At 35.1% G+C, this 18,212-nt stretch overlaps 1 protein-coding gene across 6 annotated transcripts in view; it reads right to left on the minus strand.

Moving 5' to 3' along the window:
* TRIM37 (tripartite motif containing 37) overlaps positions 1–18,212 on the minus strand; it is a 135,759-nt gene that overhangs the window by 102,717 nt on the left and 14,830 nt on the right. For all 6 annotated transcript variants that reach the window (XR_006775576.2, XM_045773543.2, XM_087854549.1 and 3 more), the window contains exons 4-8: positions 16,697–16,813; positions 12,901–12,988; positions 11,059–11,181; positions 9,529–9,652; positions 8,484–8,551 (exon numbers count right to left, since the gene is read on the minus strand). Coding sequence is in view for 5 of the 6 variants with exons in the window: in XM_045773543.2 (XP_045629499.1) it covers positions 8,484–8,551; positions 9,529–9,652; positions 11,059–11,181; positions 12,901–12,988; positions 16,697–16,813 (520 nt within the window). In the remaining variant the exon portion in view is untranslated. The remainder of the gene's footprint in view (positions 1–8,483; positions 8,552–9,528; positions 9,653–11,058; positions 11,182–12,900; positions 12,989–16,696; positions 16,814–18,212) is intronic.

The following is an 18,212-nucleotide window of genomic DNA, read 5'->3' on the forward strand; positions in this document are numbered from 1 at the left end:
TTATTAATGTTACGTTGTCTCAAAGAATGGTACGTAGCACTTCTGTATTTGCTAAGAAAAAATTATTTATGATAGACAACAGATAAAGATTTAGTAAAAATTTTCCATTAGTCTGAATCTGATGCATTTTGAAGGAGACTTATTACCAATAAAATTTACTTAATGTTTCTTGTTTTAATTATAGACATTCTATGGGTGCCTAGGTAGGCTCTATCACTTAGCTCAGGTCTTGATCTCAGGGTTGTGAGTTCAAGCCCTGCATTGGGCTCCACACTGGGCATGGAGCCTACTTAATTAATTAATTAATTAATTACATACGCTTAAGGGACTCTCGATAACTACAATTTCCTAAATATTATCCTCTTCATAGATTCTACCTCAATAAAGTTGCTCATATTTGTAAAGCACATAGAACACTGTCTATAGTAAGCACTATATAAACATTTACTTTTAAAAATTACTTTTATTATTTAAATTTCTACTGTTATCTGTAGTCCAATTCTTCTTCCCAATATAATAATGGACACTTACTTCATTTTTCGATAACTTACTAGACTATCTATTTATGTTTCTTAAAAACTCAATATTGGGTATGCAGATACTCCCAACTATTTCATGGCACTCTTTAGTGAATTTCATTAATATCTTCACAATTTCTTTCCATTTTATGCTTCTACACTATTGTTCCTTTACTGGCTTCTTCAGTTGAACACTTCACTCATTTATTCACAATTTTCTTAAACTGCATTTTAGACTAAAAGTCTCCTTCTAAATATCCCTTAGCTATGTCTGGTATTTTAATAATTTATCATTTCTTTCTTTTTTTTTTTTTTTTAATATCTTATTTGAAAGAGAGAGAGACAGCGAGAGCGAGCACAAATGGGGCGGGGGAGTGAGAAATAGGGAACAGGGAGAGTGAGAAATAGGCTGCCTGCTGAGCAGGGAGCACAATGTGGCGCTCCATTCCAGGACCCTGGGATCATGACCTGAGCCGAAGACAAAAGCTTAAATGACAGCCACCAAGGTGCCCCAGTAATTTATCATTTCAATTGCAATGTCCTCTTTAACTCAAGGACCATGCAGATATTTAACACTTCAGTGTGTATTTACATACATATGATTTTTAAAATAATGCTTTTGTTTTTGATGTCTACCTTAACTATACTGTGGTCACAGAACATGTTCTTTATATAAATTTATGAAAATTTATACATGATCAAGTATTGAAATGGTTTCATATGGACTGAAAAAGAATATGTATTCTCCATTTCGGGATTCAGGGTTCCACACATACCTTTTAGATAAAACAACTTAATTTTTTTTTCAAATATCCTCTATTCTTAATCTTTTGTTAGTTGGTGCTATTAGTTTATCAGCTAATTAATCACTCACTATAGTGATTTTATCAAAAACTTGTAATTCTGTCAGTATCTGTTTTGTGTTTATCCTAGAATACAAAAGCATAACTGTCTTATCTCCTTATTCTTAAGGTAGAAATGTTCCCTTTTTGTCAGTGTTACTTTTCATCACTAGTAGTGCTTTTTCCCCCACTTTAAATTCCTCATCATTCCCTAGATCTAAGTCTTATTAAGTAGACCACTGTGGGATTTTCTTTAGTTCAGATTAATCCATATACTCAAGATAAAAAAAAATACTCGATTCAAAAATGACCAAAATAGGGAACAAGAAACTGACAGGACAAAGAGAGTACAAGCAGCAAGATGTTAGACTCAAACTTCACCACATAGAAAAATACGATGAATGTGAACATCCTAACACCCCAGTTAAAAGTCGAAGATTACCCAACTGGATTGAAAAGACCAGAACCAATTGTATGCAGCCTACAAGACACAGACTTTAAATATTTAGAAACAAATACATTAAAAATAAAATGACAGAATAAGATATGTCACAGTTGCACTGGTTAAAGATAAAGCGGCTTTTTGTAATCAGATTTCGAAGCAAAAAATGTTATGAGGATAAAGGTCATTTCACAGTGATAAGGGGAACAATCAATCATGAGAATCAACGATCCTAGATGTTTAGGCCCCTAACAGAATGGCTTCAAAATACACGTAGCAAAAACCGATAGAACTGCCGAAAGAAAAGACAAATACACAACTGTTGCTGAAAATGTCAACAGCCCTCTCTCAATAATAAAACTAGACAGAAAATTCACAACAATATAGTAGACCTACACAACATCACCAACCACCTTAACCTCATGACATTACAGACTATCAGAAAAACCCCCCAAATATTCAGAAACTAAGTAATACTTCTGAAGGACCCATGGGTCAAAGAATAAATCACAAAGGAAAAAAGTATTTTCCTTTCCAAATATCTCAAATCAATAACGCCAGCTTCCGTCTTAAGATTTTAGAAAAAGAGCAAATTAAACACAAAGCAAAATAAAACAATGAGATCAAAACAAAAATCAATAAAAAACAAAAACAACTGAGAAAAACCAAAAGCTATGTCTTTGAAAACATCAACAAAAATAGATATCCTCTAGCCAGACTGATCAGGGGGAAAAGACACAAATTACCATTATCAGGCAAGAAAGAGGTGCTAACACTGCATTCTACAAATGTTAAAGGATAACAAGAGAATATCATGAATTTGGCACCAATAAATTTGGCAAATTCTAATGAAATAATTCCTTGAAAGACACAAACCACCAAAGCTCACTCAAGAAATAAGTAATAAAAGGGCACCTGGGTGGTTCAGTCAGTTAAGCATCTGACTCTTGATTTTGGCTCAGGCCATGATCTCAGGGTTGTAAGATTGAGCCTGCTCCGCACTAGGTGTGGAGTCTGCTTAGGATTATCTCTTCTTCTCGCCCTGCCCCTCTCCACCCCACGAGCTCGCTCTAAAAAAAATAAAATAAGTAATATAAACTGCTCTATATCAATTAAAGAAACTGAATTTGTAGCTGAAAACCATTCCACAAAGAAAGCAAGGCCCAAATGTCTTCACTGGTGAATTCTGTCAAACATCTAAAGAAATAATACCGATTCAACACAACTTCTTCCACAAAACTGAAGAGGGCATCATTTAAAATTCTTTGAGGCCATCATCAAGATTAAAAGTCTCTGCACAGCCAAGGAAACAGTCAGAAAAACTAAGAGGCAGCCCACGGAATGGGAGAAGATATTTGCAAATGACACTACAGATAAAGGACTGGTATCCAAGATCTACAAAGAACTTCTCAAACTCAATACACGAGAAATAAATAAACAAATCAAAAAATGGGCAGAAGAAATGAACAGACACTTTTCCAATGAAGACATACAAATGGCTAACAGACACATGAAAAAAATGTTCAAAATCATTAGCCATCAAGGAAATTCAAATCAAAACCACACTGAGATACCACCTTACGCCAATTAGAATGGCAAAAATTGACAAGGCAAGAAACAACAATTGTTGGAGAGGATGTGGAGAAAGGGGATCCCTCCTACATTGTTGGTGGGAATGCAAGTTGGTACAGCCACTCTGGAAAACAGTGTGGAGGTCCCTTAAAAAGTTAAAAATTGAGCTACCCTATGATCCAGCCATTGCACTACTGGGTGTTTACCCCAAAGATACAGACGTAGTGAAGAGAAGGGCCATATGCACACCAATGTTCATAGCAGCAATGTCCACAATAGCTAAATCGTGGAAGGAGCCGAGATGCCCTTCAACAGATGACTGGATTAAGAAGTTGTGGTCCATATATACAATGGAACATTACTCAGCAATCAGAAAGAACGAGTTCTCAACATTTGCTACAACATGGACGGCACTGGAGGAGATAATGCTAAGTGAAATAAGTCAAGCAGAGAAAGACAACTATCATATGATTTCTCTCATCTATGGAACATAAGAACTAGAATGATCAGTAGGGGAAGAAAGGGATAAAGAAAGGGGGGATAATCAGAAGGGGGAATGAAACATGAGAGACTATGGACTATGAGAAACAAACTGAGGGCTACAGAGAGGAGGGGGGTGGGGGAATGGGATAGGCCGGTGATGGGTAGTAAGGAGGGCACATATTGCATGGTGCACTGGGTGTTATACACAACTAATGAATCATCGAGCCTTACATCGAAAACCGAGGATGTACTGTATGGTGACTAACATAATATAATAAAAAATCATTATAAAAAAAAAATTACTCTAATAACAAAGCCAGACATACTTTGAGAAAAGGAAATTACCGTCTAATATCACTCAGGCGCAAAAATGCAAAAATTCTAAACAAAATCTTACTTAATCCAATACAATAACGCATTAAAAGGACAATACATAAACCAAACCAGGGTTTTTATCCCAGGAGTACAAAGTTGTTAAAATATTAAAAAAAAAAAAAAAAGTTAATGGGACATCTATGTAGCTCAGTCGGTTAAATGTCTGCCTTTGGCTCAGGTCATGACCCCAGGATCCTGGGATGGAGCCCCGCATCAGGCTTCTTGCAAAGGGGGGATCCTGCTTCACCTTCTGCCTGCCGCTCCCCCTCCCTGTGCACACTCTTTCTCTCTGAGAAATAAAATCTTCAAAAAAAAAGTCAATCCATTTAAAGAATGAAAACAGAAAACCAAGTGATAATCTCAATAGATGCAGAAAAAGAATTTGACAAACTCCAACATCCATTCTTAAAAAAAATTCTCATCAAATAGGAACAGAATTCCAAACCCTGATAAAGAATATCTACAATAGGGGCGCCTGAGTGGCTCAGCTGGTTGATCATCCAACTCTTGATCTCAGCTCAGGTCTCCATCTCATAGTTGTGGGTTTGAGCCCCACACTGGCAACCAAGCTGGGCGTGAAGCCTGCTTTAAAAAAAAAAAAAAGAAAAAAGAAGAAGAATATCTACAATAAATCCACTGCTAACATCATACTTGAATCAACATTATACTAGAAGTTGTGGTCAGTAAAACCTGACAGGGACTTAAATAAAAAGCAGATCAAAAAGAAAACTCTCTATATTCAGATAACATGATCTCTCTGCAGGCAATCCCAGGAATCTACAAAATAGCTACTAGAACTAATATATTTAGCAAGATTGAAGGATATAAGATCAATATACAAAATCAATTACATAAGCACAAGAAATCAGAAATTAAAATTTTTTAAAAATACCGTTTACTATAGCATCAAGAATTCTGAAATACTGAATAAATCTGACATAAAATGGGAAAAACTTGTATCCAGAAAACTACAAAACACTACTGAAATTATAAAACACCTAAATAAATGGAATCTTCATGAACAAAGACTCAGTATTAAGATGTTACATCTTCCTAAAATGATTTATAGATCCAATGCAATTTCAATCAAAACCCCAAAACTCTTTGGGTACAAATTAACAAGATGATTCTAAAATTTGTACAGAAATGCAAAGAACCTGGAATAGCCAAAGCAACGCTAAAAAAAAAGAAGAGCGAAGCTGGAAAGCTAACATTACCTGTTTTATTATAAAGCTATGGTAATGAAAACAGTGTAGTACTGTCATTAAAAATAAATAAATCAATGGAACAGAATAGAGCCCAGAAATAGACCAATGTATATACGGACAACTAATTTTTTAAAAAGATGCAAAGACAATTCAGTGAAGAAAGGCTGGTCTTCAACAAGTGCTGGAAAAAATGGACAACCATATACAAAAAATAAAAAAATAAAAAAACTACCTTGAATCCATACCTCACATTAAAAGTAAATAAATAATTCAAAAAAGACCATAAACCTAAATATAAAATCTAAAACTACAACTTTTCTGCAAGAAAACACAGGAAAACATTTTATGATCTTGGGTTAGGTAAAAAATTTCTTAGCTATGACACCAAAAGAACAAATTGATAATTTATACCACATTAAGATCAGAACAGACACCTCAACAAAGAAAATATAAGATGGCAAATTAAGTTCAAGAAAGGATGCTTAACATCATTAGTTGTGAGACACATGCAAACTAAAGCCATAATAAAATACTATCACACTCCTATGAGACTAGTTAAAATTCAAAAGATTGAGTATATTACGTGTTGGCAATGATGTGGAGGAACTGGCACTCTCACAGACTACTGAGGGAAATATAAAATGGTATGATCACTTCAGAAAATAGTTGGCAGGCACTATAAAGTTAATCATACACCTACCAATTAACCAAGCCATTCTAGCTAGGTATACCTAAGAGAAAAGGAAATATATGTCCATATATAAATTTGCACATGAATGTTCATTACAACCTTTTTTGTAACAGCCAAAACAGGAAGCAACCCAAATGACCATAAACAGTTGAACAGAAAAACACAATGTGGCATATGCAATACAATGTATACACACACACACAGAAGGGGCACCTGGCTGGCTCAAAGGAGCGTGGGACTCTTGATCTTGGGGTCTTGAGTTTGAGCCCCACACTGGGTATAAAGATTACTTACGTAAATAAATATTAAAAACAACAACAACAAAGGAATACTACCCGCAATTAAAAAGGAAAGAACAATTGATATATGAACGAATTGCAAAATAATTTTGCTGACTGAAAGAAGTCAAACATAAAATAAGGACATAATATATATGATTCCAATTATAAACAACTCCAGAAAATGCAAATTTACCTATGATAGAAAGCAGACAAGGGGGTTGCTGGGGGAGGAATTGTGGGGAAAAGCAGGAGGAGAATTTATAAAGAAGCACAAAGAAATTTAGGGAGATAATGAATATGTTCACTATCTTGACTATGGTGACAGTTTTACAGGTATATACTTTATCAAAATTTATCAAGTTACACACTTTAAATACATGCCAATTATTGTCAATTATTCTTCAATAAAGCTGTTAAAAAAAAAAAAGAGCACACAGATCCCCAGATCCCTGCCCCTATACCACCATAGATGGTTTAAATTTGTCCCAACACTCCAGCAGAAAGGTGCTAGTTTATTCTCTGGAAGCGAAAAACAGTCTCTGGACTAGGGGAACATGCACAATTAAAAATGAGAATATTAGAGAGAAAAACAAGAATCTTTAAGTAAATATTCACATGCTGAATTCTATTAAGCTGTCAGTCAAGTGTAAAGACTGAATAAAAATACTTTGAGACATGCAGTCTTGAAAAATTTATTCAGGGGCACCTGGGTGGCTCCATTGGTGAAGCATCTGACTCTTGATTTCAGCTCAGGTCATGATCGCAGGACTGAAATCGAGCCCTGAGTCGGGCTCCACCCTGGGCATGGAGCCTCCTTAGGATACTCTCTCTCCCTCTGCCCCCCACCTCCGCCCTTCTCTTGCTGTCTCTCTCTCTCTCTCTCAAAAAAAAAAAAAAAAGAAAAGAAAAATTTACTCTGAAAAATTTTCAGGAAAACTAAAGGAGAATATGTGATACCAAAACAAAAAGAGAGAGGAAACCATGGAAATCAGGAAACATGGAATTCGACCCAAGAAATAAGTAAAAAGGGGGACCTGTATGGCTCAGCCAGTTAAACATCTGCCTTTGCCTAAGGTCGTGATCTCAGAGTCCTGGGATTGGCCTGGTGTTTAGTTGAGCTCCCTACTCAGTGGGGAGTCTGCTTTTCCCTCTTCCTCTGCCCCTCCCCCAACTTGCGCACTCTCTAATAAATAAATAAAATCTTTAAAAAAAAAGTAAATGGAAAGAAGTAAATGGAATCCCCAGGATGATAATTAAAATAATCACCTGAGGAAAGAGCTATGTATTAGGCAAAGAGAGGAATTCAAGAATTCCAAAACCAAAAATAAGACAGATTAATATGTCAAATATTATGTAACGCTATACACTTTATTCGTTCCCTATGTACTTCATCCCCACCTACCCCATTCTTCTTCTTCTTCTTTTTTTTTTAAGATTATATTTATTTATTTATTTTTGTCAGAGAGAGAGCACAAGCAGGGGAAGGGGAAGGCAGCGGGGAGCCCGACACGGGGCTCGATTCCAGGACCCTGAGATCATTACCTGAGCCGAAGGCAGACACTTAACCAATTGAGTCACCCAGGCATCTTCCCACCTACCCCATTCTATGAGGGCAGACGTTTTTGCCATTTTGTCCACTGCTGTGTTCTGAACATCTAAAAAAAATGCCAGTTATATATTTGGTACTTAATAAAAACTTCCTTAACAAATAAAAATGTTAATTTTACCATAGGAATCACTACACAATTGGCAACATCCTATCTCAAAGTCACGACTTAAGTCACAATGTTAGAAGATTTTTATCTTTTATAGATTCACAGATTTCTATGGGCTATTCCCCATAAAAAATAATTGCATTCTTACAAAACAGAGTATATCTTATTAATTTTATCTTGTTCCTAAACATGATGAAGAAAACATGAAAAGAATCAGCTGATTCCTATTTCATAAAAATTTCTAATATAGCACATAGATCTCCCAATCTTCTGGTCTTACATAATTCTGTTCAAAAAAATAATCTTTTTAAAGCCTGTGGATAGACTTGATTTCATTATATTTATTATTTCATCACCTGGTGCTCTACTTCCTGAAGTAAGGATTCCAAGAGCTCTGTTTCTTGTGTTAGAGATGTCTTCTGACCTATTGAAAAACACAAACACCAACACTCAGGCTCACTACTGGTTAAGAATGAAATTAACTTTCATTGAACATAGTCAATAATAAGGAATCAACTTCAACTAAACAGAACTTCACTACAGCTACCCTAAAAAATTTTCCAGAGCTTTAAAAGGCTCAATCTAATATTGCAGTAGCTTTGACAAGGGGATTTCAGAATCAACACTAACTACAATTTTAGACAAATTCCAATTCAGGTCTATTAAATTCATCTAGGAATACACAATGAAAATATATCCTGTAAGGAAATTAATGTTATTATTTCTTCCAAAGAAATATAAATATCTAAAAAAGTACATTTTTTACTCAATCACCTCTTCTGAAGTAACACTTCCCCAGAATTTAACTGTGGCTTGAAAAGAGGAATATAGTAAGTTGGCCAGATGTTACATTACATGTCAGCAAACGGTATGTTCTTTAAACATAAGAATCTGTTTAGAAAGAGAGAGCGAGAAGAAAGAAAGAAAGAAAGAAAGAAAGAAAGAAAGAAAGAAAGAAAGAAAGAAAGAAAGAAAGAAAGAAAGAAAAGAAAGGAAAGAAAGAGAAAGAAAGAAAAGACCACACAAAAATAGTCTCAAGAAGCTGGAAAAACACAGGAAAAGGGAATTATTATTACGGAATTACTATAGAGAAGGAAGAAACTGCGTTACATGTTGGGAAAAAAAAAAAAGATGATGACAAGGCAGGCATGCCTGCCAAATCAGGCCATTTTCTTTGGAAATCACTAAAGAGCTAGAAGCATACATACCCATGAGATTAGCAGAAGTTATATCGATTATGTGGAATGTTATTTGATACAGAGGAACATTTAATAGGTGAAACTTCTTTGAAAGCTATCTTTTCCTAGCCTCTAACAACTCACCAAATTTTACTCTTTCAAGGCTGAAACTCAAGGAGGCTCAAAGCCCTACATTATTCCAACAGCGTAGGAAAACACTCACCCATTAGTGTTATGAGCTTATTCTTCAACTGTGTGTCTAACCGTGCAATCATCATCTCCACTGCATTCCTGATTTCCCGAACACGCTCATCTTTGGCATTTCGAACAGCTTCTACATTTCTTTCCTAGAAGATAAACAGGTTAAAAAAAAAAAAATTGAAGAGTTTTTAAAACAGAAGCAAACAGACATTAGTGCAATCACTGCAATTATTCTTAAAGTCAGTTGATTTCCTCTTTAAAAGTTGCAACCCAATAATACTTTTTAATTGTTTATATGTCACAGGAAACTCACTGCTTTAAAAAACTGTGCACTACGAATCAGGAACAAAATCCTTAAATGTAAACAAAGCATAATAAAGTACATGCTCTTTTAACAGTGAAAGATATGTAATTAAAAAATATTGGTTAGATAACATATACAAAACACATCCTCAAAGCCCCAGTCATATCTCTGTCAGAAAACCACTACTCAAAAATAAAAGAGTATACTGATGCCAGGTTCACATCATGCAAAACCCTAAAACAAATGAAAAATTTCAAAACCCGTATCTACTCTAGTTTACAAAGTTTTAAATTTTTTTCAGAAGAAAAAAACCCCAAGATTTTCAAAGATTGCACAGTACATTGCAGATTTCATAAAGCATATCACCAAAAATAGAAAGCAATCTTTTCTATACTTATTATAAATACAAGCAGTGAGAATTTCTATGTTACAACACTCTCCCTAAAGACCAAATTATGCTGCCAAGAGAAAATAACAGGAAATTTAGGTGAAGTCCAAAAAGAAGCCATTCAACTTGTTTATATTCCAAAATTACTTTGTAGGTAGCATACATGCAACTCAGAAACATTACTTTTTGTATAAGAAATGTTACAAAACAATGGTTTGAGTCTTGACTCCTGAAAGGGTAAAATTAAGACATCTTAAGTTACGGATGGTCCTCAAACCTCACTAGTTACAGCTATCATTCTGGCAACTTTAAACAAAATATATTCCAAAAGTATATTCAGTACTTAAATGTTTGAAACTTATCACATTTCCCCATATAAATAATATTATAAATGGCAAACACCTCACCAAAGCTGTTTGACCCATAAAGTATCTGAAGAGGAGGGTATTAAATATTACTCTTTCAATTCTGTAGAGTTCTAATTCAAAACATCAGAAATAGTTCATTCACTGGTAGCAAAAACACTCCCAAAAGCTGAGGGTCCAAAGAATGAATGACTTAATGACTTTATAAAAGTCAATATTGATGATTACTAACTCTCTATCAAACAGCCTTATTTAACACATTCATTTTCTATTTCTGCATAAGAAAAGGCATTTCTCTGGCTCCAAATGTGGAACAGGCCAGCGGTGTGGATACAAATTTTCAGCTAGTCTGAAGTTGGTGAAACTGCCTATAAATATATCTTACCAGATTTTCAAATCTTGATTTCAATGTAATTGATTTATAGTATAAAAAGAACATACATTACATAGGCTAGACTACACAATGGATAATGATCTTTCAGTAAGCAGTCTTACCACTTCTTGAACTAAGCTGATCAGTTCCATGAGACGCCGACGAAGTTTGGCTACCTCTTCGTTCACTTTAGTAACATGCTGCTCATAAATTTCTGCCAAAGGTTTAAAGGTATGTCCACCATGCTATTTAAATTAATAAGAATAGTTTTAGAACATTTTCTTTTACCTCAACCATTTATACTTCTTTATTAAAACTCCATGGATGCTAATAAACTGGTAAATATTTTCAAATGAATTTCTTTTGGCTGTCTTTACTTTGTTAAAATCAACAAGAGCTTTCCTAAAATCACTTGGCCCATATATGAAATCCTTAAAGAGTGCAGATAAAGAACTTTAGCAAAAACATTTATACTTATCTAGAACTCTGTACTCATTAGAAAGAACCAAAATCTTTAACCACGGCTTAAACCATCTGACACAACTTTATTTGCCACTCTCTTCTTGGTCAGCACTAGCCTTTTTCATGTTCTCAAAGTTCTTTTCACTAGGCCTTTGCAAAATTAACTCTTTCTTGGGTGCATGGGTGGCTCAGTTGGTTGAGCATTCAACTCTTGATTTCAGCTCGGGTCATGATCTTGGGGTCATGATATCAAAACCCGCATCGGGCTCTGTGCTCAGTATGGGGTCTGCTTGGTATTCTCTCTCCCTCTCCCACTCGTGCTGTCTCTCTCTCTAAAATGAACAAATAAATCTGGAAGGAAGGAAGAAAGGCAGGGAGGGAGGGAAAAACTGTTAACAGGCAAGTTCTTACTAGAACTGTCTTGTTCAACCAAAGCACCCAACCATGATCTCTAAGATAAAAAAGATATAGATTTTTGCATATCCATTTAAATATGGAAAAGAATGTTTCCATTACTTCTTACTAAATCCATTTAAGCACGAAATTGTTTAATGTTTCCATTACTTCTTACTAAACCCATTTAAGCACTAAATTGTAAGAATTCAGTTTTTTCTACTCATCACCTTAGTTTTCACATCTTAACAGAAAACTCTCTACTCTACTTGGCTGAGCTCTACTCAACCAAGCTGCCTGTCATTCTCTCCCTAAAATATGCTGAAGCCCAAAGAATGATCAATTTTTTTTTTTAAGCAGGCTCCACACCCAGCAAGGAGTCCAACTCAGGGCCTGAGCGGAGATGGATGCTTAACCGACTGAGCTACCAGGCACCCAAGAATGATTAATTCTTACTGCTAACAGATACGTCTAGTTGTCTAGCAACTTCTGCTCCCTCTGTAACTAACTCTCCCCGCTAAGAACCTATTGTGTTTATTTTCAAGCCTATTTACATTAATCATACCTATAAGTATACAATTAAGTACTAATTAAACAAAAGATAAAACTGTGAAATAAAAAGCTGTTTCCAGGAACACTAACTTGGATGTTTTAGACTTGATAAAAGGTACGATGCCTTAAAAAACTACTTTTGAATTAGAATGGAAAAAGGAAAAAAAACAACCATAAGGATCCAGATGTTTGCATTCATATTGTTTCACAAATATCTAAAGTTGTTGTTCCATTTTAAAGAAACCCAAACTGGAAATTGCGGCCAGGACATCAGATCAATTGGCCTTTAATCAAAGATAAGACTTTGATCCTACAACAAAAGATTTGGAAATGAATATACATTTTATATGTTTTCAATTAAAGTAATATATTTATGTAAGAGGTGCACATTCCACATCAACATCTCCCACAAAGTTAGGCTGTTGTATGATACCTTCTGCTATAAATCAGATGCATTTATTTTTCATTCTATAAGCAGAGTAAAATAATATTATTTTCTATCTAAATCAAACAAGTATTTCTAGTTAAAAGTAATATGCTGAATTTTTTCTGCTCACCATTCCTCCCCAAAGTGCACACTGATGGCAGATACACTTCTTACAAGTCCAGCAAAATACACTAAGTTTTTCATGGTGATTTTCACATCTATATATCATGAAAAGAAAATATAGTTTAAATTAAATAAATTAAAATTATAACATAATTACCTCAACAAATTCCTAAGTTTGGGAAATAGGTCAGTCAATTTTAAACGATTATATCTCAGGAAACAATATAAAATGCATTCTATGCTTCTATAAATTAAGCTAAAAAATCACATGTGGACACAAAATTTTTTTAAGTATTGTTTTCATTAATTTATAAAGACTTTACAATCATGAAAAATGCAGACTAATTTCTAAAGAAAATATAAATACAACATCATTTTCTAGCATCACTATAGATAAGTTCTTTCTTACTACATTTTGAGCAAATCACATGAGCCTATACCTACACGAACATGTGTGCATATACAAAAAATTTGCCCAACATGTGGTCAATGCTAACAATAATCAAGACACATGCAATTGTATAATGTAATACCATATCCTCATAAGAAGTGAACAACTCAATTTTAAAAAATGAGGTTCCCCTTAAAATGGATATCCACATGTAAAACATGAATTTGGACCTGGTTACGAACCAAACTACATCCTTCCCAATTCCTATGTTGAAGCCCTAATGTAAATGTATTTGGAGATAAGGTCTTTAAGGAGATAATGAAGGTTAAATGAGGTCATAAGGGTGGTACCCTAACCCAACAAAAGTGGTCTGCCCAAGAAGAGAAAGGTACCAGAAGTGTGCACAGAGAAAAGGCCCTGTGAGGACACAGCAAGGAACAGCCCTAATCCAAGTCAAAGAGAAAGGCCTCACCAGAAACCAACCCTCATAATACCTTGACCTTAAACTTTCAGCCCCAAAACCATGAGAAAATAGATTTGTTATGTAAGCCACCCAGTCTGTGGTATTGCTATGACAGCCCTAGCAGACAAACACCTTTAGCTTTTATCACATGCAAAATTTAACTCAAAGTAGGTCAAAGACCTAATCAAAGATAAGACTTTGATCCTACAACAAAAGATTTGCAAATGAATAGACATTTTATATGTTTTCATATGACGTAATTCTTAGAAGAAAACACAGGAGAAAAGCTTTATGATATTGGATTCAAAATTATTTCTTAAACATGACACCAAAAGCACATGCAACAGAGACAAAAATAAATAAACTGAACTACATCAAAATTTAAAACTGGGGGTGCCTGGATGGCACAGTCAGTTAAGCATCCAACTCTTGGTTTTGGCTTAGGTCGTGATCTCATGTTGGGCTCTAAGCTCAGTGGGGCGTCTGCATGAGGTTCCCTCTCCCTTTCCCTCTGCCCTTCTCACTTGTGTGCTCCCTCTCTACAACACATAAATAAATCTTAAAAAAAATTAAAACTTCTGTACATCAAAGGACACAATAAAGTGAAAAGGCAGTCTATGGAGTAAGATACTGTATTTGCAAATCATATATCTGATAAGGAGTTAATATCCAAAATATATAAAGAACTCCCACAACTCAACAACAGAAAAACAACCAAACCCCCCCCAAAACCCGATTAAAATATGGGCAAAGGACTTAACACTTTTCTCCAAAGATGTACAAATAACCAATAAGCATTATGAAAAATGTTCAATATCCAAATCATCAGATAAATGCAAATCAAAACCACAAGATATTTCCTCATACCCATTAGGATGGCTACCATCAAAAAAATTAAACAAGTGTTGGCAAAAATGCGGAGAAATTGGAATCCTGTACACTGCTGGTGGGAATGTAACATGGTGCAGCTGTCACAGAAAACAGTATGGAAGTTCTTCAAAATATTTAAAACAGAATTCCATATAATCCAGCAGTATCACTGCCAGGTATATATCCAAAAAAGGGGTGCCTGGCTGGCTCAGCCAGTAGAGTGTGCAACTCTTTTTTTTTCTTTTTTTTAAAGATTTTATTTATTTATTTGACAGAGAGAGTGAGAGAGCACAAGCAGGGGGAACAGCAGAGGGAGGGGGAGAAGCAGGCTCCCTACCGAGCAGGGAGCCCAACGAAGGGGCTCGATCCCAGGACCCCGGGATCATGACCTGAGCCAAAGGCAGACACTTAACCATCTTAGCCACCCAGGCGCCCCAGAGTGTGCAACTCTTGATCTTGAGCTCCACATTGTGGTGTAGAGATTACTTAAAAATCTTAAAAAGAAAAAGAAAAGAAAAAAGAAAAAAAGAAAGAAAAAGAAAAAATTGAAGGCAAGGGCTAGGAAAGATCATAGCAGTATCGTTCAAACAGCCCAAAAGTGGAAGCAATCCAAATGTCCATCAACAGATGAATGGATAAACAAAATGTGATACATATACATGATGGATTATTAATCAGCCTTAAAAAAGGAATGAAATTCTGATATAAACTACATTATGTAAAGTCAAGGAAGACAGTAGCAAAAAAACAAAATTGTATGATTTTACTTACATGAGTAATCCAGAGTAGTCAAACTCATAGAAACAGAAAGTGAAATGGTGGTTGCCAGGGTTGGTGGAAGGAGAAATGGGGAATTATTATTTAATGGGTAGAGAGTTTCAGATTTGCAAGATGAAAAAGTTCTGGGGACTAGTATACAATGTAAATATATTTAACACTGCTGAACTGTAAGCTTAAAAACGGTTAAGAAGTAAATTTTAGGGGCTCCTGAGTGGCTCAGTCAGTTAAGCGTCTGCCTTCGGCTCAAGTCATGATCCCAGGGTCCTGGGATGGAGCCCAGCATTGGGCTCCCTGCTCGGCGGGGAGTCTGCTTCTCTCTCTCACTCTCCCTCTGTGCTCTCTCAAATAAACAAATAAAACTTTAAAAAAAAAAAAAAAAAAGAGACACACTGTTGCATTTCTTAAAAAGCTTCTCACTAGGGGAACTTAGGTGGCTCAGTTGGTTGGGTGTCCCAACTCTTCATTTCAGCTCAGGTCATGATCTCAGGGTTGTGAAACTGCCAGACTGTGTTATGCTCCTTGCTCAGTGGGGAGTCTGCTTTTCTCCTTCTCCCTCTCCCTATGCCCCTCCCCCTGTGTGCTCTAATAAAATAAATAAATCTTTGGAAAAAAAAAGCTTCTCACTAATGAAGTACACTGAGCTTAAATACCTTAACAGGTCTACATTTTATATTTCTCATTTGTAAGTAATCTGAATACCAAAAGGAAATTAATAAAAGTGTAAAAAACCAGCATATTAGATACTACCTGGAAGCTCATTTAGCCTGATTTTCACACTACCAAATTTAGAACACAGCTTTTATAATATAGGAAATTTATCAGAACAATTCTTTATCAATGGCCTATATACACCTTCAGCAAATCGAGGGAAGATGAGCCAGCAGGCATCTAGCAGTTCCACTTCTTTTATGAGAAGTTCCCATAAAAGAAGCCAATCAAGAGTCAGAAGGGTTTTTCAAAATAGTGATACCCACACCATGCCGGAAGAAAAATACTTAAGTGTTGTTCACCTATAAAATGAAAAAGAAACTTTGAATAGTGTCATTAAAATAACATATGGTAGGGGCATCTGGGTGGCTCAATTGGTTGAGCACCTGCCTTTGGCTCAGGTCATGATCTTGGGGTCTTGGGATTGAGCCTGGAGTCCAGCTCCCTGCTCAGCAGGGAGCCTGCTTCTCCCTCTCCCACTCCCCCGGCTTGTGCTTTCTGTCAAATAAATAAATAAAATGTTTAAAAAAAAAAAAACATAACATATGGCAACATCTATCAAATACTTGAACAAAGAAACTGAAGGCATACTTGTCCTTTTCATTTTCTTCATGTTTGGTGAGACTGCAGAGTTGGAGAGTATCAAGCTGCTGTGTTACTTCTTCTGCCCAACGACAGTTTACTAGTTCTCGTAGCTGGAGTGGAGCACTGGAAAAAAAATATGTACATATATTCTGATTCAGGAATTTGAGACTATTCTTTAACATAAACACATCCCAAAGGTAATCATGTGAGATGATGAGTGTGTTAATTAAATCAACAGAGGGAAACTTTTCACGATGTATACATACATGTCAAATCACCACACTGTACACTTTAAATATCTTACAATTTTATTTGCCGACTATACCTGAAAATATTAAAAACACAATCACCATATAATCCAGCAATACCAAATCTGGGTATATATCCAAAAAAACCGAAGGCAGGTCTAGAAAAGATGTCACCCATGATCATAGCAATATTCACAATAAGCTCAAAAGTGGAAGCAATCCAAATGTCCATCAACTGATGAATGGATAAACAAAATGTGATACATATACATGATGGAATATTAATCAGCCTTAAGAAGGAATGAAACTCTGACATATGCTACAACACGCATAAACCTTGAGGACATTATACAGAGTGAACGAGAGGACAGTCACAAAAAAAGAAATTATCCAATAAACCCATTCCTCAAAACAGAGCTAACAATCATATTCATACCATATTACTATTAAAATAATAGCAGACTCAATGAAAAGTATGGTTTGCAACTTATTTTTACCTTAATAGGTTATTTACAAAAAAAAAATTCAGATTACAGATTGAATTCTCAATTCCTCAGTCTAAATTATACTGTCCGAAATGATAGCCACCAGACACATGTGACTATTTAAAACTCAAATTAATTAAAATTAAATAAGAATAAAATTTCATTAAAGTCACACTAGACAAATTTCAAGTGCTCAATTGCCATAGGTACCTAGAATTGGACAGCAAAGCTATAGAATATTTCCATCATTACAGAAAGTTCTATTTGATAGTGCTGATTTTCTTAAAAGTTAATATGAAAAAGTAAACAATACATGATGAAAATGGGCAATCAAATGAGGTGAAGAGGTAGATAGTATAAGAAAAAAGAAATACAGGTAGCTAAATGTTTCAAAAGATGCTCAGTATCAATCATTTTTTAAAAAGCATATTCAAAACAAAATGCCTTTTTCATTTAATCGAATGACTAAAAAGACTAATAATAATCAGTATTGGCAAGACTGTGAGAAAAAGGCAATTTTGTATCTATTATTAGGAATGTAAAATGGCAAAAACCTTTCTTTCAATGTAATCTTGCATCATTATATGAAAAAACCAAAAGTAGAAACCACCTAACTGTCTCTGAATGTAAGCATAAATAAATCAACATATCGTCAGAGTGGATTATTATGCACACTTCTTTGAAAATGACACATATGTACATATCATCAAGGAAAGCCCCACATATTTTACATGAAAAAAAACCTCCAAAATAGTATTATATCATTTGTGTGTTTTAAGAAAAAAATGT

Source organism: Ursus americanus, chromosome 23, assembly GCF_024610735.1.
Source record: "Ursus americanus isolate L20-20 chromosome 23, mUrsAme1.1.p, whole genome shotgun sequence".
In the NCBI taxonomy this organism is placed as follows: domain Eukaryota; kingdom Metazoa; phylum Chordata; class Mammalia; order Carnivora; family Ursidae; genus Ursus; species Ursus americanus.